At 44.2% G+C, this 27,197-nt stretch overlaps 1 protein-coding gene across 1 annotated transcript in view; it reads right to left on the bottom strand.

Annotated features, from left to right (window-relative positions):
- Positions 1-27,197, bottom strand: part of CSMD1 (CUB and Sushi multiple domains 1) — a 1,229,803-nt gene that overhangs the window by 66,802 nt on the left and 1,135,804 nt on the right. Inside the window, exons 42-49 of the mRNA XM_045535313.1 lie at positions 24,196-24,384; positions 18,489-18,666; positions 16,757-16,902; positions 15,858-15,938; positions 14,675-14,788; positions 9,960-10,148; positions 5,735-5,881; positions 1,868-2,056 (exon numbers count right to left, since the gene is read on the bottom strand). Of these exons, the coding sequence (XP_045391269.1) occupies positions 1,868-2,056; positions 5,735-5,881; positions 9,960-10,148; positions 14,675-14,788; positions 15,858-15,938; positions 16,757-16,902; positions 18,489-18,666; positions 24,196-24,384 (1,233 nt within the window). The remainder of the gene's footprint in view (positions 1-1,867; positions 2,057-5,734; positions 5,882-9,959; positions 10,149-14,674; positions 14,789-15,857; positions 15,939-16,756; positions 16,903-18,488; positions 18,667-24,195; positions 24,385-27,197) is intronic.

Raw genomic sequence — 27,197 nt, 5'->3', positions numbered from 1 at the left:
TAAGCAGTTATACTGGATTATTTTTAAGGTCCTTCCAGGTTTTAAAGGTCAAAATTTATGAAGAAAGAACAAGATCATATTGAATCTCTGGTTATCAGACAGGTTAGCAGAAAGTGTAGAGAATTGTGAGTCTGTTTTAGGAAGATGATGCTAGTACAGCATTTCCTAATTTGAGAAGAAGTTCACATGGGCCTTTTATCTCTGGGAAGAAATCTGGAAGAAGATATTCTAGCATGCTCTGTGGAACGTGGCATCTGGTTCCAGGGTCCCGTGTCCACAAAGCCATTGCTTCTCTCAGTCACGTTCTACACTAGGAGACACACTGCTCGTGTCCCCTCAGATTCCTCAGCAGGAACTGCCAAGACCTCAGAAGGGGCCGGTCTGCAGTGCCCCATCGTCATTTCTGAGTCATTCACCGCGGCATTAAATAGCTCTGCCACAGGCGGCAACGGGGAAGGAAAGAGAGAACAAGATTTGTCTACAGACCGTATTCCTGATGTCCTTTATTCCTTCTCAACCGTTCACCGAGAGAGCCAGCCACTCCCCCATCTCACTGACAGCTTTAGGGCCCCCTCGTGTGTCAGGGAGACAGACTGACACGTGTGATGTCACCTCTCACAGCCCCTCTCATCACACGACGGTCCCAGCACCTTCCACTGGGGCTCTGTTGTGACTCGGCCTCTGCAGCGCAGGACATGATTTCAGGGGCTTCTGCCAGTCCTGTTCTACACCCTCCCCTGCGTCCCGACTGCTGTGGGGTCATCACTCTGTCACTGGCTCTCTGTCCTCAGTGCCAGCAGGGCAGAGCCCCCGGGCTGCTCTCTGGGCTGAAGGTGGGCTCTCCAGCAACAGATCCTCAGTGACAAACAGAGTCATCGAGCATTAGAGCAAATGAGAAGTATTTATTCTTCTCCTACAAAAAGTATTCTTTTAAAGAAAAAAAAACAACCATTCCCAACGAGATAAGCTTCTTGGATCTATCTTTACGTTCATTTTACATTAAAAAAGAATTTCTGGAGGTAAAATGTAAATAATACAAGTTAAGTGTCTGATCCACTTCTTATGGCTAAAGACATACAATAAGTGTGATAAGTATCTATTATGCCTTATACAATACCAAACAATCTATTATCTAACGAAAAAGAGAATAAAGGAAGCCAATACGAGTTTCTGCTCATAAATCATAATTATCTTTCAAAGACTAATATATTACATTGTGAATATAAACCTTGATAAGACAAACCTATGAAAATTTCATGACTTCAAAGCCTTCAATTAAAATTAAAATGCCTTATGTGAAAACCAGGTTTTTATGCACATGATAGATAAAATGCAAAAAAAAAAAAGAGAGAGGTATGAAATATTGAAATCAAATTTAAGCTCTAGATTTAAATGTCTAAAAGAAAAATCAAATACAGAATTTATGGCTCAAAGAATGAGTTTTTAAAGTAAAATAAGCAAAATGAGCTTTTCAGTAATGGATTTTTTAAAATTAACACAACTATCAGGAAAAATGATTTTGACTCATAACCAGAGGACACACTTTTTTCCTTCCAGATGACATACAAGTAGGTGTTAGAACAACTCTACCCGGAACGCAACCAACGCGACCGTTCCCTGCATCCGGGCCGCAGGCGAAACCCAGCCTCACGCAAACGGCAGGAGTGTCTGCACGGCCAGCGGAAAGCTGCCCTTGCAGTTTACAAGCCAACATTCAGTGTTTCCTCACCTTTCATCCTGCGTCACTGAGCGCTTTACCCACCTTCGGAGCGCGGCTAGAGGAAGAGGGTGCACAGAGCGGAGGCTGGGGGGAGGCTGGGGGGAGGCTGGGGGAGGCTGGGGGAGGCTGGGGGCCGGCGCTGCTTACCCTGGCAGAGCGGCGGGAGGGAGTCCCACTGATACGTGCCCAAGGGGTTCCGTCTGCAGCTGGCGCTGCTGCGGCCGACCAGCCGGTACCCAGGCTTGCAAAAGTACTGCACTTGGCTTCCAGCGGCCCCTGTGCTCCTGTTGACGATGCCACCATCCTTCAGGGTGGGGGCCAGGCTGCAGTAGGGCGCTGCGGGCACGCAAAGGCATTCGTGAGTAAGCGGACACAGACAGACGGCTCGCGCCCCTTCCCTTGGCGGGCGCAGATAAACAAAATACCTCTATTTTCTAAATGGTAGGCAGTGCGCACCCACGTGGACATCCGCTCTGAAAAGCAAGGCTCCCTCTGAAGTGTAGACCACCTGCAGCTGTCAATCGACGTGAGGGTGGACCCTGGGTGCAGCGTCGTGAGCACGGGCGCAGCAGGGTCACCCTGGACACCCTCGCCCGTCTCCCCAAAGCTGCTCCCCCGCGCAGACAGCTCCCGCCCGCCAGGGTCGGCAACGGCAGGGCCCTGCTCAGGGCGCCACATTTGAAACCAACCAAAGTCCTCAATATTTAAGGAAAAAGTATTACTAAAACGGAGAACATAAAACAATATAACATTTTCATAGTCAAGCCATTAACTTTTTCCTTGTTGATGCTGTTAAGTGAACCTTGCAAATTGTACAAGGACCTAGACATTAAGCTGCTTTTTTTAACATACAGGAATTGAACACAATCTTTGAAGAAAATGTACTACGGGTCAATAAAAATCTTACAGTAGCTTTAATCACCCCCTTTGCAGGGAGATCGTTTAAAATTAGAGACGGGCATTTGTTACAACTACAGTGTTACCCACAAGGAAGGAAACATCCCCGGGGCTAAAAGTCCTGTGTCTCATTTACACATTTAGACAAAGAAACTTCTCAGCCGGTTCACCACTGCTCCGAGGAATTAAAGCAGTAAAACTGAGAAAGTTGTTAAGGACTGGAAACTGTTGGTTTCTTTTTTTTAAAAAAGAGGTTTTAGATGTTCCACTTCCCTGCGGGGCTTCCATATAAAAGCACACACGTCTGAATGTTGCCCCTCTCCTTAGAAATAAACTCAGAGGCAACTATCTGAGGGTCTCCCAGTGTAGCCCTGCCCAGCAGCGATGTCTGTATGTCCAGCCTCCGCTGTCCCCCCATTCCTGGGAGAAGCCTCAGAGAACACTCTCAGCCGGACAAGCTCTGAAGCTGCGTTTCATCTTGTCTCAGATGGGCTGGTTTCTCTCGAGTGAAAATCCACTGACTGTTCTTAGGAATCTCTCCATTCACATTTCCCTTGGCCAAGCTGTTTTCTGCCTCCGGTTGTCCTAGACCAAATTTGTGTAAGTTTTGAATGAACCAAAATATTTAATTTAGGGAAAATATGAGTACAACCAGCCACCCTGAATACTGACTGCCTGGATCACTGTGCTGGTGGAAAAAAAAAAAAAGATAATGGAAAATGGAAAGAACCTTCAGACTGCAGACCCTTCCCTGAAGTTAGGGATAAGATAATAAAATCTGAAAGTCCTACAGGGCAGGGCGACCGTGAGGTCCTTTGGGTGTCACTGTGGCTTACGACACAGCTCAGTCTCTTAAGGGAAAGGCTTGCAGGATGTCATCCCACTCCCTGGGTGCTGTAACTGCACCTTTTCTTTCACTACGTTTCTTCTACCACCTCTTCTGTCCCAGCTCACCTAGGACAAGGCATGAAGGTGGCGCGTGGTGGAAATCACAGCTCGGGACGGTACAGGGGAGGTGGGAACACAGCCCCGCCTGCTCAGGTCCTGGCTACAGTGAACGGAATTCAGAAGCCCAGCGCCCAGTCCTTACGCTCCGCTGGCCGGGCCTGGGAAGGCAGGGACGGACGTAGACTAGAGAGCGCCAGGCAGGCTGCCAGGGACGAGGCAGACTGGTAGAGTCAGACACCCCGAATTTCCGGGAGAAAGCCAGCCTAGCCTGTCTCTCGCTCTCCCCACATGGAAGTTACACATGCTTCTTGCAGCACCAAAAGGATGTCATTTACTCAGCATTCCCTTAGCACCGTGTATTGAATCGCCGGGAAACACCGTTAGGCCCACACTTGCTTGATCGTTTTTTAAACTCAATTTTCAATTGCAACAATCAATTATATCGCTCTTATGCCAAAATGATCAGTAGTTCACCTGTACAAGGCAAACTGAGGTTGGGGGTGTGCTGTGTGGCCATGGGATCTTATTATTATGGGCTAGAGCTCCCTTGGCAACATGGTAATATTTTAGGGACACTTTCATTTCATCAGTGCTCAAAAATTACTGGTGAACTCCTAGCAGAAATCACTGAATTGCTGAATTTCAAGTTTTATATCACAGATTTTATATACATGTACATATAATACACACACACACACACACATATATAAAATACATGCATATATCCACAGAAAGAAGCATCAAATTATATTGTCTCCTTCTCCAGATACAGTTGAACAAAGAGGATCTTATTGTACAACAAAGGAAATGTCCCTTGAAAGATTTGGAAATCATTGTTCTCAGAATTCAAGGCACAATCGTATCACCAGGCAACTAAGTAATTCGCTGCAGATAAAACAAGATACATTACGTTCACCATGATTTCCCCTGCACTGACCATTTTTGCATATTGGAAATCTATTCAAACACCTTTAAAAGTCTCATTATGTACAATCTTTTGGAGCAAGGAATTTGATGAATGCAAATCCAATCGCTGTTCTTGTGCTCTTCGGAACAAAGGTCTAGTATGTTTTATGAAACATTCCAGAGGAGGAAGGTCTGAATTTCATGCCTGTTGTTTCCACATCAAGGCCTTTCAAAACCTTGATGCTTTTTACCATTTCCAGATGTCTATGAACAGAAGAGAGCTGAAACCTTACTCTTAAAATCACCGGTACTGTTGTTCCTCCCTCAGGGTGTTTCTCGTCACTGAGGATGTAAAACACCAAGGCAGGAATGAACAATCCTTTGTCGACATGCATTGTCCATTTAAAATATGCAATGAGCATCTTTCTTAGGGAACTGCAAACTCAAATGTTATGGGTATTGTTGAGTGAGAGTTGAGAAAAGTTTAGAGGTTTTGCTTGGTAGCTAAAATGTCCTCAGCAGTTAAAAGTCTGCTCCCTGCTCGGGTAGGGCAGTATAAACACTGTCGTGGGTCAGATCATACTGATGACTGTACACAAAATTTAATATGTCATCAATGTATTGACTGATTTAATAAATTTGCTAATTAATTTAATTAATATAAATAACCACTGGCAGAGAATAATTAAAGTATACAGAGGAAGGACAAAATAATTTGCATTTAGTTATGTAACAATCCAGCCATTGTTACTATAAGGAGAATGGTTACATGGTTGGATACTTTCCGACAGCCCTTGATATAATTATCTCTTCTGTTTGTTCCCTTAACATTTAAACATATTTTAAAATTATTTTTGATTATGTTATTTTTTTTTTCTTTTGGAGATGTCTTTGCTTTCTATGCTATGCATTTCAATGATTTATAAGTTTAACAATAAAATTTTAAAATATTAATCAACAAATTCCCCAATGTAGTTTAGAGATAACACTCATGGTAATTTCCCATATACTATTTCTATTGCTGTTAATTATCAATCTTCAGAAATTAAGTTTATATTGTAACTCTGTTTAAATTATTTTTTTTCCTTTTTTTTAATTTCAGCTTATTATGGGGGTACAAATGTTCAGGTTATATATGTTGCCCATGTCCCGCCCATCCCCCTGAGTCAGAGCTTCAAGTGTGTCCATTCCCCAGACAGTGCACCTGGCACTCACCATGTATCCAAAACATTTTCATGTTAAATATAAACTCCATTTACTCACCTGCATAACGAATCTTGAATCCCTTTTTACTGGTTGCGTGATCAGTGGACCAGCGGAGATATAACTCATTGCTCTTGCTTGTAAAATTGGATTGTTCCGTGTGGTTCCCACTTAAGACTACTAGCAGAGGACTCTGCCCAGAAGAACCTAAATGAAACAGAGAGATGAAAGAGTTCAGATGTGCGTGAGCATCTGCAAAATGCGGAGTGTTGGCTTTTGATCCGATTGGCATCTATAAGTACAATATACAGCTATTTATTCCCAAAATGGACAAAGGATTTTAAATGACCATAGCATCAAATAAATTCCCCGATAAAAATAAAACAACCTACAAAAATAATTTCAGGTACACATGCTATTAATGACATAATATTTAAAGCAAATGAACTTTGTCTATAAAACAGCAATAACTGAACAAAAATGAAAGTTAATTTTTACTATTATTAGTATTTGCAATATTGCATTTATGTAGGTAAATGGAAACCTTCATGCAGTCCTAGGGGAGGATAAATTAGTACAATCACTTTAAGGAGCAATTTGGTAATTCCCAGTAAAATTGACGATTTCATTAAATTTCTATAAACTCTACACATACAAAGGTATTATTTATATAGCAAAAATGTGTATTCTACAATTATTTCTCATGGTAAATTTTGGCTCCAAACTAGTAGTTTAGGGTTTGAAAGAAGAACTGAAAATGCCATGAAATGAAATCAGATACACACAGCATTGGATTTAACAAACCAGATATACATGTATCAGCATAGGTAGTTCTTAAAATAGCATATTGATGACTAAAAATATCTATTTTCAGGTAAATAAATATGATAGCGAGACTGGGAGCATGAGGTGGTCACCCCTGTGGTGCCCCAGAACCCCTCTGCCCCCCAAAAAGACATGAAAGCAATTGTGTAAAAATTCAAAAGCATGCAATACATACAATGTGCGTACGTAGACAGGGAATGAATTGTAAACATGCACAACAATGACCTATTGGATTCTGACTTCAGGATACTAATTTCCCCAAGGAGGGGCAAAAGGGGAATTGGATTTGCATGGAGCCTCTGAATTCACCTGCACACCTCACTTCTTTATAAAATAAGGGCCTGGAGTAAATTTAAATTTGACAACATCCTAAAGTTCATATTTATTTTTAACATCTTTTCATCTTTCCGTATACAGTATTTGAAATTTTTCAGAAAATTAAGAAAACGAAGTTAAGATTAAATACGTAGTTAACCAAAGCAAGTGGAGTGTACAGTCATCTAGCATGACTCCCATCACCATAACCCAACACTATTTATTGAGAGAAATTGATTTATCACAGTCACACTTCGGGGTCTCCTCAGCCATGCTGCTCTGTTAGTGACTCCACGCTACCTCATGGTCTTAGAAGCTTCTGGGGCTTTTCTGCACTTCACAGTTCACTCCCAGGGAACACACTAGAGACTGGGAGAATGAGGCTTTAATTGCTATCTGTAATATAAATTTTATCAAGAGAAGTGGCGCCTACCTTTGAGAGTTACATATAAAGTTTTTATTTACGCCACGATATTGAGAAACCACCCTTCATTACTTGTGTCACTTGCAATCAGAGCAGTTCTAGAGCTTTCCAAATAAAACTGTCATTGGCTGTACTGTGTCCCTCCCAAACTCCTATGTTGAAGTCAGAATGTGACCATATTTGGATAGAGGGTCTTTAAGGAGATAATGAAGGTTAAATGAGGTCATCAGGGTGGGCCCTGATCCCATAGGACTGGTGTCCTCATGAGAAAAGAAGGTTGGGGCCCAGATGCACACAGAGCGGAGCCACAGGCAGACACATAGGAGGTGGCACCTGCCACCTGAGCAGAGAGGCCCAGGACAGTCCAGCCCTGCCGACACCCTAACCTCAGACCTCCCGCCCGCAGAACTGTGAGGAAATACATTATCTGTTTAAGCCACCACGTGTGCGGTACTTTGTCATGGCAGCATAATAAAAACACACAAAAAGCATATTAAATAGAGACAATCAAGGCAAGGCTGCCTTTGGTCGGAGTGACAGAGGATGAGGAGGAATGCCAGCTCTTACTGCGAGAGAGTGTCCCGGGTGAGTGTCCCGGAGAGTGCACTGCACAAGGATGGCTGTGTTTTATAACTGAAGAAGGCAGCCTTGTGTTTTGTGTGTTGGTTTATTTCTCAATATTTAAAGAGATAAGGTACATTTTGAAATAAAATGCCACTGGGAGATTAATTAACCTGAATTTATGATATTTTAGAATGTCATTTCTAATGACAGAACTCCAGAGTGAAGTTTTAGGTGTTCCTAATCCAATATCTAATCCCTCCTTACTTTCCATCTGTTCTCTTTGCCTACAATGTAGCAAACTTTCCAGAAGATTATTCTTTAAAAGCCAACTCCCAGCTTGGCATGTGCAGAAAACTAGCATCGCTCTAAAGGAAAACAGTGGTTGCTGCTACCAAAATGGAAACTAAGTATTTTGCCAGTGAACTACAATGTTAATTTTGACACTATTCTCAACTGAGTTCTAGGATGACCAAAATTCTATTTTTAAAAATTATGGCATATCTACTACTTGAGTCATAGAGACTAATATACTCTGGGGTTAATAAAGTTTAAAATCAAGGTATTCAACATGTTTTTTGGTCAAGCCACGAACTATAAAAGAGCCCATCTTAAAAAAACAAAAAAAGAGACAAGCATGACATTTATTGCAACAAAAATGCCATTGCTTAAAAAATTATTCATATAAAACTCTGACCTTTCATTTTATAGAAAAATCTTTGAGACAAAGCACAATCCTAGTCATAAATCTCTGATAGTTTTGACAGCAACTTTTATGATATTGTCTCTATTGTCTATTTTGCCTATTGTTTATAATGGGTGTGATCAGTACAGATTTTGGGGAGATCAAATTGCAAGCCAGTAGTGCATAAGTTATTAATAAGAATTCTGCTCCTGATATTAAAAGACATGGGCCAGGTGTGGTGGCTCACACCTGTAAACCCAGCACTCTGGGAGGCCAACACAGGAGGATCACTGGAGGCCAGGATTTTGAAACCAGCCTGGGCAACATAGTGAGATCCCATCTCTCATTATTTTATTTTATTTATTTTTTTATGACACCTAAAAGGCACCCAGTAGAGGTTAACAGCCTTCCTCATTGGCATAAAAATCCCCACTTTTATACTTGGCTGATTGATTAATTCTCTCTACTCGAAAGACCAAGGGATAAGTCTTCAATAACACATGTCATTTTAACATACACTTAAAAAAACACTCTGAAAATGAAAATGCTGTTGTCCTATCCTCTGTTTCTGTGTATAAAAATGTGAGTTTAACTTCCAATTCAGCAGTTCATCTTTGAAAATACATACATTGATTCACATGTTGTCTATCCATACAAGCAATTTGCCTATGATGGTCCAAGTCATTAAAATGCAGACAAACACATACCGAATCAGAGTAATTTATTTTTTTCACTGAATTGATTGTTACTTATCTGAACTCAATGACAAATCCCTCGAAACATGTGAAAACCCTGTTTTCAGGTACAGCTGTAATTTTTATCTGGTCTAAATTTCTGGGCTGTGATGATGCTTTTATACAAAGAAAAATTATTAACATTCGTTCCATTTCAAATTGACAATTCAGTCGCATACTACTTTTACTCACAACACTGTTAAATTAAAAGGTTAATTAGAAATGTGTAAAAAAATCCTAAGACTAGTGTTGAAAACAGTATTAGCATGCGTGCGGTGAACCATATTTCACTATCTTAAAAAATATATGCATTAAAAACTCCTGTAGCTTTTGCTGTCTAGAAATCCCTGCGAGCCCTTATGTCTGCATATTTCTAGTAAGATAATCGTTTAGATCAAAATACCTCTCGACTGCTTAAGTTTCCTAAAATACCTTGTGAATCGGTATAACCCTTGGGAGAGAGCAAGCCATCTGAGCCCGTCTGCTCTCCACCTCCGGATCAGGGAAATAAAGGGCAGTTCAGGACAATCCTGCACGTTTTCAGGGCACCATCAAGCTTCCCGATTGTTTGAGAAGCTGCAACATTGTAACCGCATGCTGACGTCTTACAGCCCGCTCGCCCCCGGGCCGGCCCCGTCCCAGCCGGGTCGGTTGGGGCGGCTGGGCCGTGGCATATATTCAAGGGCACGCCAGGGTGGGTTCGGCCACGACGCGACCCGCGCACGGGCTCCACCAACTCACCGTCGAACACCTCCAGGGCGTCGAACTGCCTCTCGCTCTGGAAGGAGTCCACGAAGAGCGTGATGCTGTGGCCGGGCGCCACCCGCACGCTCCAGGCGCACGTCTGCGAGTTGAAGTAGTTGCCGGGGTAGCCCGGGCTCAGGATGACGCCGGAGGACGCCGTGCGCACCTCGTGGGCCGGGCATTGCGCTGCGGGGAGAAACGCCGTTAACAGAACGAGCCCGCCGCCGACTGGGAGGGTCCCGTCCCGCCGGGGCCGCCAGCCGAGGGGAAGCAGCAGCAACCTCACTGAGCCGGGGCCCACTGCACACCGGAAGCCGCCATGGCGGGAGCGCGGCGGTGAACCGGAAGGAGTATTGATTGGGCAGCTTTCCCTTCCGGTCGCGGCCCTGTGTCCCCGACACATGCCAATCTGGGGCGGACGCATTGCGGATTTCAGGACGGCGTCCACGTTTTCCCAACTCAGCTGCAAAGCAGGACCTCACCTGTCCAATGTGGACTAAACATAGGGGTTTTATGAGCTAAAACAAAAATTGCATTTATTTCAGTGGTTTCTATACCTTATCCGCAGGGGACGCCTGAAACGCGGACCGCAGGGAAGCCGACGTGCCGCGGGGGGTCTCCCGCACGGTCGCGGCGTGACGCCCCCCGGAGGCAACGGGCCAGGGAGGGTCCGAGCGCCCAGGGGGTCGCAGCGCGGCGACGTGAGACCGCATCACACCGCTCACGACTTAAAACGCGTGAGTGGTTTATTTCTGGGATTTTTTATTTAATATTTCCAACCACGGTGGACCACAGGGAGACCTCGGATGGGGGGTGCGGATTACCGTACTCGGAATAATAAAATGTAAACGTTTGCTGCGATCGCTTGGGCCCTGGCAAAGGAGAGTAACTTAAAATTCATGAAAACAGGTAGGTATAAGACCACCAACGATGAAGCACTTCATGGAATTCTTTAAAGAAATATGTATTTTAGGTGAGACTTTAAAAATATTCTTAATGATAAATTAACGGCAATAATGTTAACACAAACAAAAATAATCCTAACCAGAGCACACAGACTGAAAGACCTGAATTAAAATCACTGCTTTCTCATGGGGTGGTGGGCAGATCACTCTGTAAAATTTATTATGCTCATCCAAAAGTGAGTGTGCTGGTACTTTAAGAAGAAAAGAAAGAAAAGAAATCAAGAGTTTGTGTCTGTGCCCATTTATGCAGTCCGGGGCCTGGAGTTTTAGAAGCTCCACAGACCTGCCTGGACGTTGCAAGAAGAGCTTTTCCTGGCTCTGATGTAAATAGACGGCAATATTGTTATGTAACAGCTACCCCTCGGGTGATGATTAGATACGACAGATGCAAATGTTTTCCTTAAATGCAAAGCACTGTATGGGCACAAGGTGTTACAGGCTCTGCCTGCCTTTTCCCGACCCCAAAATGCTACCATAGCACACGTCACTCTGTGGTGGTACACTTGGAAAATACTTGGGCAATCTCTCCACCCTGTATATATATGGGGACTGCGGTCTTATCACTGCGGCTACAGTTATTAGATGGCCTTGGAACTTCAGACCGTCTGGAAATGGGCAACCTGCTATGGAGTTGCTAAATTCCACCTGGAAACCTGTCAGTGCGCCCAAAGCAGCGCAGTGATTCCACGTCAGAAGCAGCATTTTAAACACAGCCATTCTCCTTCCTTTCATTTCTGAAATGCTAATTTTGATTCTTAGAGAAGACAAAATGGAACTATAAGCAAAATTATTTGTATCATTTTTCTTACAACATTTAAGAACATTTTTTTCAGACCTACATATTGTTTTAAAAAGGCACTTGAATGTTTTTCCCCGGGGAAACAAAGTGATTTTCTTTCTTTTGGTTTCACTCGGTTTGTCCTGCTCTGTCTTGCGTACCTATTCTCCTCCGTGTTCGCTGCTCTAAACTGTTGCTAGGAGCAACACCCACGCGGCGGGGGAAGGTTTCAGAGGCCCGTGTGCTCTCCCGCGGCGGAGCTGCTCATTTCTCCAGCAGCAATTATACATTAAAACACACGCGGTTCTCTGCAGGGGGTCCGGTAAGCCTCCCACCGCAGGGACGCACCTGCCCAGGGCTCCTGTCAAAAACACACCTGAAAGGAGCCTGCCTCTCGCAGACGCCGCTTCTGCTTCCAGCATCCTCCCTCTGCACAACGTTACTTCTTTAGCTTATTTTCAAAGAAATATCAAATGTGAGGCTTAAAACCCAAAGCATCTTATTCAATGCACCTTGCAGGCCTTCAGCAAAACTAATATTAAAATAAGATGAAGATTTGCAATATAGGATTAGTAACATGAATCAAGATTTACAAGTAATTGAGATTAATTCTTAAAAGCACCTACAGGTAGGAGAGAATTGCAGGAACCGACACTACTCTGCCAACAGGTGGGAGAAGCTGCCCCGGAGCCCTGGTTACGGCGTGTGCAGAGGAGGCCAGAGCTGGGCGGCTGCTTTTACGCAGCTTCGTTGCACTTTCCGTAGTGGTCATTATCTGAGGGTCATGATTCTCCTTAGTGTTCATGGATAATGTCTGCTTCTAATTTTTTTGAAAAAATGAATAGTCTGAAAACTACTGATGGATCTGACTAAACCTGACATAGAAGACCTTTTACCATCTGGTCCTACTTTAGGTTTCCGGCCCCACCGAGAACCCCTTCCCCCAAGACACCCCGAGACTAGCAGCCAGGAGCCACGCACCCTTTGTGTTTCCAAACCTTCGTTATTTCTCTTCCCTTTGTGAAATACTTCTCTTTCCTCAACATGAGAAAAGTCACTTACGGGACATCCCTTCCTCAGTTTTTTACTAAACAAAAGTATATGCCTAACACCATATCTTCTGCCTATAGACAAGGAACAATTTACTCTCCTTGTCTCTCCAAAACCTGTGGGCATTTTCAAAGCAGAACTTCTAAAAGCATGCCTATGACATTTGAAGACATAAGACTGAGAGCCAATACAACGTCCCCTCAAGAGAAGGAAGATTGGCCCCCACTGGAGCCCAATCAAATCAATCAAATAATGCAAAAGAACCTAAGGAAAGATTATAATCAAGTGCTTAAGTGATTATGGATGTGACAAAAGACACCTGAGCTGTGTCCCCTCTCTTTAAGATTGTTCAGAGAATGACAACTGGCATCACTCTCAGTTCTTTTTCAACAAATTTACGGAATCCAGTGAGAAGAGAAGTCTGTTATGCTGCAGATTGATGGCTGGGAGTTCCGTAGGGCATGGGAGTCTCTCACGAGTAAAGGGGTGAGTTTTTTGTGCCAAACACTCCCTGCAAATGTGTGTGACTGCCGGGGCCATTTAGAGAATGGTACTCATGTGGTATTGATTTGCAGGCATGTGTCACCAACAACGGGGATATGTTCTGAGAAATGCGTCCTTAGTCAACGTTTGTCACCGTGCAAACATCACAGAGTGAGTGTGCTGACACACACCTAGACAGTGTAGCCTCCTACACACCTCGCATGCAAGGCCTGCTGCTCCGGGGCTACACGCCTGTGCAGCAGGTTGCTGGAATGTTCTACCACTGCGTTCCAGCAGGCGATTGCAACAGAATGGTAAATGCTTGTGTATCTGAACACACCTAAACACAGAAAGGCAATGCATTGTGCTATGACATTACGCCTGCTAGACGTCACCAGGTGATAGGAATTTTTCAGCTTCATCACAATCTCACGGGACCACGTTCCTACAGGTGGCCCATCGCTGACGAAAATGTGGCACATGGCTGTGCCCTGTTCTTGGACTGCCAGGATTTAAACTTCACCTAAATAAGAACTAGAGCAATCTGGGGAGGACGACATCGTAACAGTAGATTTTCTGTGAAGATTTGCCTCAGCTCATTTTCATATCAAATGGCAAAAGATGAACATTTTCTATCCCCCCACCTTCAGGAAAAAACTCTACGAGTAGATCACTGTTGCTCTTGTGACATGGTATAGAAGCTGATTCCTTCTAAGAAGATAGTTTTTCCAGTCCTTTTTCTTTCAGTGGTACTTTCAATGGTGCCTATTAAACGACATTTTAAAAAATAATGTAACTGTATTTGCATCGATTGAATCAATGCATTCAGACTCAAACCTTGTGCTATTATTGTATATTGTCTATGTTCTTGCACATGATCTACACACTTTAAAGGCATGTAAATAAAACATGAGATGTGTGCAGTTCATTGTTTATAAAGTTTACATCAAAAATATTAAACACCAGCTCATTATATTCATGCCAAAGCATTAGGAAGAAATGAAGCTATGCTCAAATTTACCTTGAAATGCATCAAAAATATGAGACAACTTAATAGATGGTTAGAAAGGTAGCAGAGAGGCAGACAGGTGAGAAAGGAAGTATTGTAAGTGTTCGTGGTGGAACTCAGGTGGTGGGTATCTGGGTGTTAAATTACTCAGCTTTTAAAATTATTTCAACTTTGCTATATGTTTGAACATTTTCATCATACATTGTTGTGAAAAAACCATGATTTCTTATTTAACGTGGCTTTGACTTATTTTCCAGTGCTAGCTAAAGAGAAAGGGACATGAGGAATTTGTGTTCACAGGTTATTCTGACTGCAACGGGATCGAAGCACAGACAGAGATTAAGTTCAAAGAAATTCAGATCGAGACAAGTAACGCCACTTCCCATGCTGAATAACGTCCGTATTTCTGGCATCCCACTGCGCCTACCTTCGCACGTCGGGAGAGAGCCCTCAAACTGCAACTGGGAGCTCAGCTTGCAGGTCAGAGTGTCCGTCCCCACCAAGGTGTAGCCCGGATGGCACCGATACTGCACAAAGTCCCCTGGAGGGTCAACACCACAAACAAGAGAGTTGTGTTTCTGCGACATGCGGAGTGTGAATACATCAGACAGACAAGACTACTTCACGCATTAAGTCAATGTGCAAACCTGTTTAGAAACAATGTCTGCATTTCTCACCTGCTTAAAGAACAGTACTATTTTCAGTTCTTAACTTACAAAATTGCTATCTTAAACTTAACCAATAGTAGTACAGAAATTATGTGGCAGGCTTTTCTTCCTTGACTAATGCTTCCACGTTGGTTCCCCTTCCCCAATGACTACCCAAAATTATTTTTAAAAAGTGAAACGGATGCATATGATTTATGCAAGTTTGAAGAATAGGAGGGCTTTAGTGCACCCAGAGAGGGCTCGTCCATGACCTTGGCCCTAATTAGCACAATGTTCCAACGTACCAAGCCGCTGTGAGTACAGCGGGAATTGGGTCACCTGGTTTGAGCAGGGGTCTGAAACCACAGGGGACAACAGGATGGACTTTTTTACTTGGGGCAGAGAAATCCCAGGTCACCGTAATTATATTACAAACATATGTCATGGCTACTTTCTTAATATGATCAGATTATCTAATGAATTATGCCATTAATATAAAATGGTAAGACAGAATTTCTACATATTATCATCAAATCTACTCTATTATTATATTCCAGTTTCAATGAAAGGTCAGTGTTATACTAATCATTCTTTCAGACACAAATGTGAAGTTCTTTTTTAAGTGCCTGAACATGTCCCCGTACTTAAATGCAAGTATCTACCCAAGTCTGTCTCTGCAAACTTTATTTAAAAAAAAAAATTAACTAGAAAATGTTATAGAGGAAAAAAAAAACGCTCAATAACAAAAGGAAAATTCAAATGGCAAAACAAAAATAAAACTGGGACATAAGAGAGAAAACCATTTTCTATGTGACACATGACGTTTGTGTAAGTTCCCAGCAATGCTTTGGGGATAGTTGTTTTCTGACAAATGACCTGTTTGCTGGTCTAACTGCTGCAGTGAGAGGTGGATGTGAAAGAAGTCGGGTTGAGTTCACGGTATTGTAATGAGGGACATATTACCTATTTCAAAATCGTCGTCCTCAGTGAGCATTTCTGCCTGGGGGACGGCCGGGGGAGGCGGACATTTCTTGAGCTGAAATGCTACACGGTTGATGGGAAAAATGATAATTGCAATTACATTTGCTGAATAAACACACATTTTACCAAAAGAATCACATCCCTCTTAAAGTTGCTACCCTGCTGAAGTGCACGGGAATGTACTTATAAATCGTCATTTTACAAAATTCTGAAGCTTCAAATGCTCATATGAGTAGTTAATGCCAAGGAATAAAATGCACAATTAATAAAATACATACCATTTAAATAAACACACTTTACATATATTTGGAATTCTGCAAGAGAAATGACTTGGCCATGGCTCCCTGCCCATGTTTAGATTTGACACGGTCTCCCGTGTCCCTTGTCCGGAGGGATTTCACGGCTGGCAGAATCCCCGGGAGAGAAGGGGTCAATTGGTGGACTTTGTTCCCAGAGTGCTGAGAGTTCATTCTCAAGGTTAGCAGAGAGTTGCTTTCGCTCCCTTTATAATGACCTGACATTTGCTACAACACCTCACCTGGACACACGGATGAGCAACTCTACAAAAGCTACCAAATGGATTCAATGGGCTTCCTATCAGCGCGTCACTTGGAATATGTTTATCTCGGAATGAACCCAAGCGCGACAAGACAGGCTGTGAAATAACGAAGATGTCAGTACAGGATGAGGATGTCAGTACAGGATGAGGATGTCAGTACAGGATGAAGCTCACGGGAGACGCTGGCCTCCAAGGCCAGACAACCCCACAGCCCTGGGCCGGCAGAGTCCGGGAACTGCAGCCAGAAATGAGGCGTGAGCGACCGCCACGCGAACCTCATGCAAAATTCTCCATCTTAATCGACGGGGTGAAAGAAACTGACCGTGAAAATTGAGGACGAAAAAGCCTCCGTTGGAGAAGTCGCTGTGGAACCTGAGCAGGACCTGGTTGGTGGAGCTGTAGGCCGTCTCCAGGGCGGTGTTCCCGCTGAAGACGCCCAGCTGCGGCGAGTTCTGGTCCGGCCCGTCCCTGGGGAAGACAGGAGGGAGGCTGGAGTGGACGCCTGTTTCATTATGGGTGAGGTCAGGGGAAATCTTGCTATTGAATTAAGATACTTTCCATCAACAGTGAACCAGAACCTTCCTCTGGATCCTGTTTGCAAGGATCAAGACCTGTGATGTTCACACGTCGACTAAACTTGGTCTTTCGTTGGCGTCTGACAGGGGCCACCGACAGGGATCGACTGTCACACCCGTCGATTCTACCTTCTAAACACGGGAAACTGCCCGTACGGTGCTGTTGTCCTTTTGCATTTGAAACAGCAGTTTCATAGGGTCGGCACAGTATTGCAAGTTCTCTGTTTCTCCTCATCCTCACCCCTGTTGGCCCAGGTCATCACCATTTCCCGCCAAGATCTATGTCCAGTCTCCGCGGCCGCCTCCTCGCCCCGCAAGACTGTGCCGCCCACAAAATACACAAGTTGTTCTGCAACCGAAGTCTGGGCTCACACTCGCCTGCCCAACACCCTCCCGTGGACCCGCCCTGCTCGGGGTGACCCCAGACCCTCCACCCGGTTCCTGCGGACCTGTGGCTGCTGGTGCCCATCCGCTCCTGCTCTGTGCGTTCTGACGGGAGGTTGGCTGCACCACACACACACCACACACACAGACACACTCGCCACACTCACCACACACACAGACACACACGACACACACACCACACTCACCACACTCACCACACACACATGCACACAGACACACACACCACACTCACCACATGCACACATGCACACATGCCCACAGACACACACACCACGCACACAGTTACATAGACACTTCCCCATGCAGAAACACACACCTAAATATCCAGCCAGACACACACTTACATGCACGACACCATGCAGACTCCCAGACACACACACACACACACACACAGAGGCAGACACGCAAACAGCCCTCCATGCAGACATGGAAAGGACACACACATGCATGGCTGCCATCTGCGATGACCCTGTGCTTCCCTGGCAGTGTATTCCTCTCTCCTGGTGCCCAGGGGGACATTCTCCCTCCTGTGCTGGCCCAGCGGGAGAATGTGTCCTGTGTCCTGTGTCCCTACAAGCCCTCAGCGTACAGAGTGGAGGTGGAGGTGGCCCTTCCCTCAGGGTGGCTCCGTGGGAAAGAGCCAGCACTACAGACCCCATCCTGTCCCCGTCCCCGTGTCACCCACACAGGTCACGGGAGGGCAGCTCCGCAGCGTTTACAGGGGGGATGGGATGCTCCGTCTGACCCTTTCTTCCATGTTCCTAAATGCGTCACATGATGGCAAAGGCCCTGCCAGCTGTTCTTTCAGACAATAAAAAACACACTTAAAAACGTAAAATGAAACAACCTTGGGCCGTTCTCACCCATTAAAAACAATCCTGGATATTTCTACCATGTTGCAAAACCCAAATATACTACGTGGAATTTATTCTCTGTTTCTCCCGATTTCGCTGATAAATTCCTTTCCGACTCGTTTATTCTAAATACATAACCTGACGTGTAAGAAGCGATAAGTGTGAAACCGGGACAGTGTATCACAATCTCAGGCTGCGTTTTACTGGAAGATTCTCTCACCAGACCGCGATGTAGTCGTTGACGGCCTCCGTTTGCAGCAAGGTGAAGTTGATGTACATTCCGTGCCCGGGCGGCACGGAGATGAGCCACACGCAGTCCTTCAGGATCGGGTACTCGTCCGGAAAGCCCGGGGAGTAGATGGTGCCGTTCTGAGACGTCACGTTGTAGCCGCAGGGAGCTAAAAGGAAGCAAAGAAAAACCGAGCCCGATACAGCTGATTGTAGAACGCAGAAAGTTAAATATGTTTGTCTCCAAAGTCCCTCAGCCAAAATTTTCCCTTAGAAGAAATAACTGTGAAATATTTCTCAGCGGCTATTTTGTCAAGATCATTCCTCTGGAATCTGGGAACCTTAGGAGAATTATAGTTCTAAGCTAAATTGTCTCAGTTTTATTTAATATATTAACCAAATTTTCAAAATCCCCTTAGGATAAAGTCATTCCCACATGATTAAAAAAAAAAAAAAACCCTTATCACCTGTGACTGAGCTCAAAACCCATTGGACCATCCAGGGCAGTGGATTATGTGGAAATTATGCATAAATATATAACTACATTTTTAAGTCACATTTCTGAAGTCTATTGAAGCTGTCTAAAAGAGTGGCATCTAAGTCTGTTTGCCTTGAAACAAAGACATTATCCATTCTTCCCCGATCTATATCTGAAGGAGAGGAAATTATGTAAGGAGCGTTTTATTGAAGCATTTCCATTTCTTACTAATGTTCCATTACATGAAGAATCACAATACTCACTCTTATTTTTATTTTACTAAATAAATTCATATTTATTGTTGCAACAACAATTATTTTATTTTTGGAAAAACGGTGTGAACAAATATCAGTCTGACGTGTAGTCTTTAATTCAAATAATCGTGTAGGGGGTCGAAGTCAAGACAAGTAGGGACGGACCCAACAGGGGGCAGACGTGGGACAGTGTCCGCGACGAGCACGCGTCTGCAGGGCTCAAAGACCTGCTGCAAAAGCTGTGGAATGCAGGTAGAGTGGAGAGGACAAAACACATGAAAAGACAGAAGGAATGGTTTAATTACAATTCCAACTAGTGGCTGATGAAATGCCGCACGGCACAGTATGAGACACGGCTGAGTTATTTGCACAGACACATAATTAATTTCAAAGGACACAGAAAATGCACCCGTGTAAAGTAGACTGAACCTGCCCCAAGATGTGGATACATTTATCCGAAGAAGGGACTGTTCGAAGGTTCAGAGCATAATCAGTACTAAGTGGAGTTTGGTGTCAGAGAAACTTGGTTTGGAACTTGGCAAAGCAAATTATAACCCAGAGCCTCCACTGCTGTCAGTTCTGTGAGGTGAGGCCCGGATCACTCAGGCTTACAGCCCATGGGACAGGGTGGCCACCAGGCTGCTGTCACACCAAGGTGGATTTGCTTCTTCCTTCAAAACTCAACTCAAATGTCACCCACCGCCTCCCCCTCCTCCTTGAAGTCCTCCTTGGTTGCCCCGGGCTCTGGAGGTATGTTCACAGACCACGCAGCTGTGGTTCCACCATCAGGCCTGGAAGGCAGGGACCAGGTCTCCTCCCTCCCCGGCCACAGCCTCCTTTCCTCAGTCCCCACTGTCCGCCTCAGATCATGACAAACACTGGACGATGAACTGAGGATGAACGGAAAACCCTTCATTAGTAAACGCTCCGGGGCACCAGGCCGACATCCCTTATTCGTGCCTTGGCGCTATTCGTTTGATGTTGGCACAACCCTAAGATTTCCCTTTCGCAGTTTTGCTTTTCCAGTTGAACCTCATAGTTGCATAACAACATTACAGGTGGTAGCACCCTTCCCGCTGAGAAAACAACACGAAAAATCATACTCCCCACCTCTTAAAGGGCGAAATAAATGATGTGATGAATTTTGGGGGGGACACATCCCTCACATCTGATATTTTTTTATTTCACTTAGCAGCCCTACGGCATTGAGGGAGTCAGCCGTGCTTGCATGGTTTATCTGCGAAGTTCAAACAGCACATCCTTTCATTCACTCACTCGACAAGGATTTACTGAGTGCTGGCAGTTACCAGGTGAGCTCGCGGCTGGGGCTATCAGTGAGCCGGAGAGACCCTGTCCTGTCTTTGCAGAGATTATTGAAGAGTGATGGAGAAGGATATTAAACAAACACTAAGTAAGTCTAAAATTCTCCCGGTGCAAGTGCTATGAAGGAAAGGAACAGACCGATGCTCCTTGTCGCGTAAGATAATAATATTCTATCGGTGCACAAGGTAAAATTTTCTCAGAGCTGAGTTCTGTCGCCCTCCTGCTGCAGAGTCTAGAGATGAAAAAAGAGGAACCTAAAAAAACAACAGGCAAAGTGTCCTCTCCCATCTCCTCCGGCCTGGTCGTTATCTGGCTCCAAAGAAGGCTTTATCCTCCCGCAGCGGCATCAAAGGCATGTTCAGATCCCGTCTGGGCAGCGCCTCCCCGAGCCCGGCAGAGACGGTGGATGTGCGATCAGACCCGGCTGCAAGTGCACCATCCCGTCTTCCTCCCCGAAGGCGAGGTTCAAAGTGGAGACTGGAGTGAGATCAAGGACGAGGCTCCGCGTGCAGCACAGCGGGCGCCTCCCAGCTCCGCACCTGCCCGCCCGGGGACTCCGGTCCAAGCGCGACAAGGACATCCCGCGGAGGATGGCAGCATCGCGTGTTACACATCGCCCCTGGGCGTCACGAGCCACTAAGCAAACAGAAGCATGTTCATTTGCGTGTTCACAGGTACACGGGATGCTAAGAGGAGAGAGATCAGGCTGGGAGAAAGGACGGCCGTGCAGAGCACCAACAAGGGGAGAATGCTCTCGAGTCATTGTGCGTGTGTTTTTCCAGAGAGAAATAAGCACATAAAGGTGATGATGCCGCATATTTTGATCAAATCCTAGAGCCAGCATCCTTCTGCTGAAGGGACGGTGGTGACATCTACTGTGAACATCCCTCCCAGGTGCCCTCAGCGCCCGTCCCCGCCCAGGGCCAGGGCTCCCACCACTGCCTGGGGCAGACGTCGCTGGGACGTGGGAAGGGAAAGCTTTTAACACATAACTGTCTTCTGCATAAAAATGCAAATTGATTTAACAGACACTTGTGCAGACTGATGCTTTAAGATTTAGAATTCTTGCATTAATCGTGTATATTAATTCTCCTATTAGTTGTATTAATTGATTTTTAATAAAGACACCCAGAGGTTATTCAAAGTATCTGCGTTTTTTTCTGAAGTTCTTTGGAAGTCTCCAGGGCTGGACCTTTGAAGACAGTTTTTCAGGACACTTTCCCTCTATGGCAACCGGAGACCTGAAATGATGAACCACGGTGCACTAATCAAACACCTGAGGTGAGGATGCTGGGCGGTCCGCGGAGTGTGCTGCTCCCCCTGGGGAAGGCGGGGCTGTTGTCTAACTGAACGTTAATACGTATCTGAACTGCCCGTCATTTTTATAGACCAGGATTGTTTTCCTTTAACCTTTCACAGCTAAAGTACTTTTTGTTTTCAATAAAACTATCTCCTTATTATTTCAATATAGAGAGGGTATTAATGCCACATTGACAGTGCTTAGAAAATCCTTTATATACTACCTCTGCTGGCTGCTAATACTTATGATATAATTTCATATGTATTTTCGATATAGTATAAGGTGATGCCATCTTTATTCTCTTTATGACATTACTGGTAAGAAGAGAAACGGTCGAAATGTGTGATCAGTGAAGAATCTGGCCTTGCCCAACGAGAGGTCCGGCCTCTGCCCTCACTCCTGGGAGACGGCAGCACACCTGGCGGGCTCGTCTTTGCGGCGGGTGGAGCTTCTCCCAGCCAGGGGTGTCGCGTGGGGGCTGCCTACGCCAGGAAGGCCACCGTGTGGATCAGGCCGGGATCTGGGGCACAGCAGTCCACCCGGAGGCTGGAGCCAACCCTGTGGGCAGGCAGGCAGTCGTGCCTACGGCGAGGAGCCCCGGTAAAAACTGCCGGCACCGAGTCTCAGGAAGGGTTCCCAGTTCACAACCCTCCAGAGACAGGGACGCACCTGCTAGACCACCCCATGCATTGTTTTCCTTGGCTGATTTTAACACAGCCCACATTCCTTCCCTGTTGAAAACGGTAACAATGCATAGAATAGCTTGTAGTGAGTTCTGTGAGCTCCTTTAATCAAGTATGAAGCCTCAGCTGGTCTTGAGAGTCTGCAAGACTTCAGCCTCCCAGTGCGATATCTTTCGTTTAAAGAGAAAGATATATTTTGTTATGTTCATGCGGACAGAGTAATTCTGAGCCAGAGCAGAGCAGGTATTTCCATGTTGAAAAACTAAGCCTGGAAAAGCAATGACATCATCTTAAATATTTAATTCTATTTTTTTACAATATCCAGCCAAGAAGTCTACCATTTACATATGAATTTATAAGAATTCAGGCTAAAACTGCAAATAAGAGGTTGCAATCTTGATAATTTCAAAGTAATTTATACATATATATGAGATTTTAAAATGGAGAGTAGATTTAAGTTTTTTTTTAATGTAATGAAAAATACCCCAGATACATTCCTGCTATTCTTGGTTGTGTAAAATTAATTTTTTAAATTCTATTTTATATGTAATTAAATAAATATTAGATTAAGATAAGGAAATTTTAAAAATATAGCTAAAGGGCTTTTTATAGTTGTTTTGATAATGATATAGGATGGGAAAGAAAATACAGGTGAAAACTATGATTTAAAAAGTCCACTGATATGCTTTTTTTTTTTTTTTTACTTCCTCAGAAGAAATTCAAACACAGCTAGATGTCTTTCCCGCTTCCCATGGGATATAAGTTTAGCATTTCAAAGGTCCAGCATTGGTAATTTCATTATTTTTTCATTCAAAGGTACTATATTTGTAATGCCAGAATATTGAGTTCACAGTACATTTCCTGTGTCATATGCAACCTTCATAAACACAGCACTCATCTATTTATGTAGTTGCTATTACACAAACGTCTAAGTCATCATAAAAATTAAGCAGCCGTGCAGAAGCTATAAAGCAGTGATTCCAGCTCAGAGGAGGGACATCAAACGAGTCCCCTGCACCACTGCCCGGCCACCTGTTTCCAACGTCTCCCAAGAACCCCCGTCAACATGCACTATTAAACGGCACTTTTGTTTTCCCCTAAGACGGCATCTTTGCTTACACCATGTCTTCCACCTGGAATGTTCTCTATCTCTGAGTAGCAAAATACTCTGTACCCTCCAGGCCCGATGCAAAAATCAACTCAGTTTTATGAAATACAAAACCTATATATGATTAGCATAAAAGTCAAACAAAAATACCTAAGTCAAAATTAATAAGTACCCTTTTCCCCTCTGATCCCACAATCTGGAGTAACCGCTGTAAAACTAAACGCTGCCGACTTCAGAAAGATTTCTCTGGCTAATTCCCAAGCCTGTGCCACCTTCTCACAACACATCTCCTTATGTCTGCTTTTACCGTGTAATTATCAGTGTCTATTGTTTTGTTATCCTTATAATTTCCTTGAGAATGAGGGCTGTTTTGTTTTTTAAACTCACTGGTATAGGGTATATTCCATAAAAGTGGGGTGAGTATAACCTAATAGATCCTCAATAAATATTTGTTGAAGAAATTAATGAATTATTGAATGGGTTCATTTAATGTGCGGTGCACTATGGTGCCCATGAAAAATTAAACTGCTCCCAGGAAAGACGATTCACCCACCGTCGCATCGCGGAAAAGGGTGGTTCCAGTTCCTGTTGCTCCCGTGTTGACAGGTGAGCACGGCCTGACCGATGAGCACGTAGCCAGGGTAGCACTGGAAGGACACAGACTGGCCCACGCTGTAGTCCGAGTTGATCATGTAGCCGTTCTGAAACGGGGGCGGGTCCGGGCAGTTCTGCAACTCGTAGGCTGAAATAAGCACACGGACGGCAGGTTAACCCAGTCTGCAACGCAGAGAAGGAATCTGGCTACATGCAGCTTCTTAAGTTTTTGGATGTAAGTTTTAAAAAAAATGTCTTTTCCAAGTTGTCAGTTACCATCCACACTGAGTAAAACAATAATCATTAGTGGTAGTAGAATTATAACCATACGCATTTAATGAACACTTACTGTGTATTTCAGAAGGAACAGAGCACACACGAAAAATAAATTTGAAAATGTGCACTTTGGAGAGAAAGTATATGACATGAATTTAAAAAAAAATAATAGAGATAATAATAAAAAGGGTCTATAAAGAATGCTGGGATCCTTCTCTACTCCCACTGCTCCACTTGACCAAAAAAAAAAAAAAGAATGCTGGGAAAACAAACACATAATAATTCCCTTTTAATTTAAACAAGAAATATACTACCGCTCTAAGTACTGTTTACTGGGAAATAAGTAGCTATTTTGTTTTGTTTAACTAATTGTTTGATACAGATAAAATAGAAAAATCCATTCCATTTTATTTAGTGTTTTTTTCTTAAAAAAAGAAAACAAGAGCTGTAGAAACCCTAAGCTAGCAATTACTATCAGTACAATTTTTATAACATATTATTTATTGTGCTTTATCATTAATTTTTTTGTGTTCCCTAGAATCGACTCTAGGTAGAATGATATATAATAAATGTGGTTTGCAGTCTGTGTGATTTAAAAATTCACCTGTAAATTAGTACAAGTTAACTAATCCATCAATTAGGTGAAATCTCCTGATATTATAATCCTAAATCTCAGGGGCACCTGCAGAGACTCCATCACTGGAGCCTGCCCCGATACACAAAGGTGACTGGGACGTCGCTTCCAACACAGTGGCAAAGCCACCTTGTGGGGACTCAGTTCAGGAGGAAACTGCTCAGCCTCCCTGTCCTGTAATTGCTGAAAACCCACCAGTGACCCTCAGTTCCAGGCAACACACAATCAGTTTAAAAAAGAACAAGAGGTCACCGGTTGGTTGCCCTCCTCTCAATCCACTGAAAATGGAGATCAAATAAAGGATCCGAAGGACTGCAGAGTGGGCTTTTAATGGGGAATGAAGAAAACAGAAATTTCAATTCCATATGTCAATCCTTTGACCGTTTGCCACATTGGAGGTCAGTGTGTAGCTTTGAAATTTGTAAACAGATGCTGGAAAATAAAATGGTCTTTGATTTACGCCAGGTGTTTCCCAGAATTTTAGACTTCAGGTTTCTGTGTTAAATACCTGAGATAAAGAGGGACGGGGCAGGATGAGAGACAAGGCACAGGGACAGCAGGGAGCTCAGGCCTCCAAGGGACGTGGGGACGAGGATGACGGGGACGCACAGGTGGAGCAGTGCTGAGCAGATCCCGAGGAGGGCCTGACTCGGGGACACCTGAGACTGGCCGGCATTCCAGGCTAACGGATCGGATGTTACTATAACGACTGAAATGTGTGGATGGAAAGATGATAATCGGGACACTGTACGTGGGCTTGTGGTTCGAAAGACCAATAGCTACTGTTTGCGCTTCGGGGTTTGTCTTCACTACCATCTGCCAGATATCAAACATCTCATGAAGTCATGCAGTTGTGTTACTATCAACAGCTTTTTCTTATCGAATAAGCTACTGAAATGGTGTTTTTTTTTCTCTTTATAATAACAATACGTAATACTAGTGGGGCATCTGGATAATTCACTGGTGACAACATAACTCACCATCACTGGATCTGAATCTAATGCCACCCCTGGTCTGACAGGGGGCGGAGCTCAGGCGGCGATGTGAGCCATGGGGAGCGGCTGTAAATACAGAGGAAGCTTCGCTCCCTCACCTGCAGCTCACCTGCTGTGCGGCCTGGTTCTTAACAGGCCACGGTACGGTTCTAGGAGAATATCAATTCCACCCATAAACCATGGCAGTGTCTATAAGGAACAATCAGTGTGCAGAAAAGAAAGAAAGGAGGAGGGAGGGAAGGAAGGAAGGAAGGAAGGGAGGGAGGGAGGGAGGGAGGAAGGAAGGAAGGAAGGAAGGGAGGAAGGGAGGGAGGGAGAGAGGTAGGAAGGAAGGGAGGGAGGGAGGGAGGGAGGAAGGAAGGAAGGAAGGGAGGGAGGGAGGGAGGGAGGGAGGGAGAGAGGTAGGAAGGAAGGGAGGGAGGGAGGGAGGGAGGAAGGAAGGAAGGAAGGGAGGGAGGGAGGGAGGGAGGAATGAAGGAATGAAGGAAGGAAGGGAGGAAGGGAGGGAAGGAGGGAGGAAGGAAATCTCAACTTCTGCAAATGCCAGATTGCAAAAACCAAAAGAAAAGGAACTCACTAAAATGCTTAATACGCCACAATCTCACAAGTATTATGAAAATCTAAGTAACAATAAGCCTATAATACCACAAAGGAAGATAACACACAGAATTTTATCTATTTTATCTTTCTTAAAGGAATCCTTTGTTTGGATCTGGGAAAACAACTATTATTCACTCTCTCAACCTCAAGCAATAATCACATCAAGTGTTTAAATTGTAAGTGCTTTAAATGACAGCCAAAGGAATCGTGTAGTCATTTTCCTAATATTTTTAGGCTAATATCTAGTTCGTTGATAAATATCTTCATTCTATCATCCATTTTCCAGTTCCCGACTTAGAAATAGAGTGCATGAACTTGAGTTTATTTCACAAGTCCTTTGTAAGTCACTTTAACTTCAAGACAGCTACATCGAGAGTAATATTTCTGACCTTTACATGCTCATAAATAAATGACAAAGTCTAAGCATAAGGTGTACCACGCAGACATCATTGAAAA

This window comes from Lemur catta, chromosome 22, assembly GCF_020740605.2.
Source record: "Lemur catta isolate mLemCat1 chromosome 22, mLemCat1.pri, whole genome shotgun sequence".
Classification (NCBI taxonomy): Eukaryota; Metazoa; Chordata; class Mammalia; order Primates; family Lemuridae; genus Lemur; species Lemur catta.
This window is presented reverse-complemented; position numbering and strand designations above follow the sequence as displayed.